At 52.3% G+C, this 2,595-nt stretch overlaps 1 protein-coding gene across 1 annotated transcript in view; it reads right to left on the bottom strand.

Moving 5' to 3' along the window:
* Positions 1-159: 159 nt before the first annotated feature.
* The window catches only part of TMEM39A (transmembrane protein 39A), a 38,143-nt gene continuing 35,707 nt past the window's right edge, over positions 160-2,595 (bottom strand). Inside the window, exons 8-9 of the mRNA XM_018568747.1 lie at positions 1,576-1,696; positions 160-437 (exon numbers count right to left, since the gene is read on the bottom strand). Of these exons, the coding sequence (XP_018424249.1) occupies positions 195-437; positions 1,576-1,696 (364 nt within the window). The 3' untranslated portion in view covers positions 160-194. The remainder of the gene's footprint in view (positions 438-1,575; positions 1,697-2,595) is intronic.

Below are 2,595 nucleotides of genomic sequence, written 5' to 3'. Positions count from 1 at the left end.
CCGGTGAACACAAGAAAAAAAAAAAAAAAGTATACAAAATATAAAATATCTTAAATATTTATAAACATTGAGAGGAAAAAAAATAGACCTGTATGAAAATATTTTTTTTTTCTTCTTTTTTTCCGTCTGCGGTTACATTCTCCACCCCCTGCGACAACAAAAAAAGAATGTCCTCTGTCCCGGCCGGGTGGTTTTCAGTGGGGTTTGAGTCCGTAGCTGCTGCTGCTGAGGTTGGGCTGAGAGTAAGCCCTTCCCAATACTATTCTGTCCCGTAGAAGTTTAAACAAGACATAGTAGTTGCAGAACAGGATGAGCGCCATGGACAGGGTATGGTTCCACTTCTCAGCGCGGAGCAGGGAGTAAAGCTGATACAGCACCAGGCTGCCTTCCATCACCACCAGGATGTTGAGGAGCCGTAACGGCCGGTGGAATAAGAACTGTGAAAGCAGAAACAGACCTCGGTGAGTGAATCGTCCTCACCCCGATAAATATATACACAACCCCGAAACTTCCAGCAACCTATACAGTGGCTTAGTGCCGTGGTAGCCAACTGATGATCCGTGGACCGCCAGAAAATTTTGGTGGTCCGCAATTGCCCCCCCCCCCGGGTCCCTCTGATGCCGTTCAGCCTGGGCCGTCATTGAAGCGGCACGGAGGCTCCCGGGCTGCCTCTCACTGACTCGAGCAGCGGCTGTCACAAGGAACGCGCGGCTCTTAGTACAGGTAGCACAGGCCAGTGATCGGAGGAGCGGCGTGTTCCTTATCACATCCGTTGCTGCGGTTTGTCTTCCCGCCTCCCGTACAGTGCGGGCTCTGCAGGAGGCGGGGCATTGTGTGCGCAGGGCCGTCCCTATAATGAGGCTCTGCCTGCCGCTCCCCTTTCTGGCCGGGTTGTGAAGATCTGGGCGGGGAGATGTTAAAGGGCCGCACACGTTTTCCCGCCGAGCTCTTGGCAACCTTGGACGCTCCAGTGGGCATCCCACTCAGCTCCTGGCAACCAGCGGGGGGGTACGCACGGCCAGAGCTGGAAGGTGCACCACCAGGATCCCAGCCACAGTGCAGTTAGCCTGCACCGCCAGAACCCGATCAACTGCCCTCACCAACCCCCCCACCCCGAATGTGACCTCATGCAGCCGTTATGCCAGGCACATGTCTCAGGTGCAGGCTAAAAGATGCTTTCTCACCTCCCATAGAAACATCTTCAGAGACAGCCACAGGTTTACATACATAAATTCCATCTTTATTGTCGCACATCAACAAATACGCAAGTGTTCACCGTCCAATCGCTTCCCCGTGTGCAAGCCTTTAATGCGTTTCACCACCTGGGCTTACTCATAGAGGACTGGGCTCACCTTGGCTCTACGATTACACCCAGGCGGTGAAATGCGTTACAGGCTTGCACGTGGTGGAGTGATTACACGGTGTACATTTTCATATTTGTTGATGTGAGACAATAAAGACCGAATTCATACATGTAAACTAACTGCCTCATGCCGCACTCTGATTGGTGACTGCAGAGAACGGCTGCCCATCTGTACAAGTCTACGTGCTGCGTGTCCAGCAGGCTCTACTTACATAAAATCTGGCGTGTGAGACATCTGAAGGCACTGCTACATTATAGGGCCCCACGGCTTTATATAAGCTCCGGCTGTGGCGTACCAGGACACCCTGCGGCCATACTGTGCTCTCTGACCAGCTGCGGAGAAGAGAGAGAAATGATGGTCACTAGTAAAGTCCGCAAGTCATATAAAGAGTCGGAGGACTGCTGCACCTGCCGAAAAGTGAGCAAGAGCCCATTTACTTTTTAAAAGGAACTCTGTTTAAAAGGGAACTCGTCAGGGGGATGCAACTTCAAGGAGGTCATGGTGATCCAGGTCATTAACACAAAGCACTGAAGCCAAAACATCAGCATAATCCAATGGTGTCACCCGGGTGCGGGCCGCACCCCCCTTGTGACGCCACTGATAACAGCCATGGTAGTCACATGCTCAAAAGGGAGAGGTCAGCAATGGCCGCCATCACAGTTCTGTGTACAGGTGAACTTAAAGAAGCGAAACCTTTATCAACCCTTGTAGTGGGGCTGCCCCTGTACTGCGAGGGTTAACTGCACATCTGTGTCTAGAGAGGAAAATAACTGAGTTATACTCACCCGATCCTTGTAGCCAGCTTGTTCTTAGACTGGTCCATCCAGCCTCTCTTGCCCTCCGCTGCAGCGGTTTAAGGTCCCCGAGTCATCACATTCTATACACAGAGTATGGGACGTGAGCACGCTGAGGGACATACCATCACCGCAGAGGAGGAGACAGACTGGAGGGAGCGCTGTGACAGTTCTCCAGCTCCAAGGATCAGATAACTTCCCCACCACTAGTCTTCCAGGCACCATTCCATCCTCTTCTGGTGTCAGGAACTTACCCTCTGGGGGCATCATCATGTTACCCTGTGCTAACAAAAGAATGCTCCATACCACTCCCTGCAGCATTCAGTACCTACCCACTGCCAGGATGAAGGGCACCCATGACATCAAGTGACTGGACAGGGGGAAAAAAAAGTAGGTGCTGTTCCAATGGTTGTGGGGGGGGGGGGGGGGCGGTGGAG

This window comes from Nanorana parkeri, unplaced genomic scaffold, assembly GCF_000935625.1.
Source record: "Nanorana parkeri isolate BGI_ZX_2015 unplaced genomic scaffold, ASM93562v1 scaffold1239, whole genome shotgun sequence".
Taxonomy (NCBI): Eukaryota; Metazoa; Chordata; class Amphibia; order Anura; family Dicroglossidae; genus Nanorana; species Nanorana parkeri.
The sequence above is the reverse complement of the archived record's forward strand: the minus strand, read 5'-3'. Positions and strand labels throughout refer to the sequence as shown.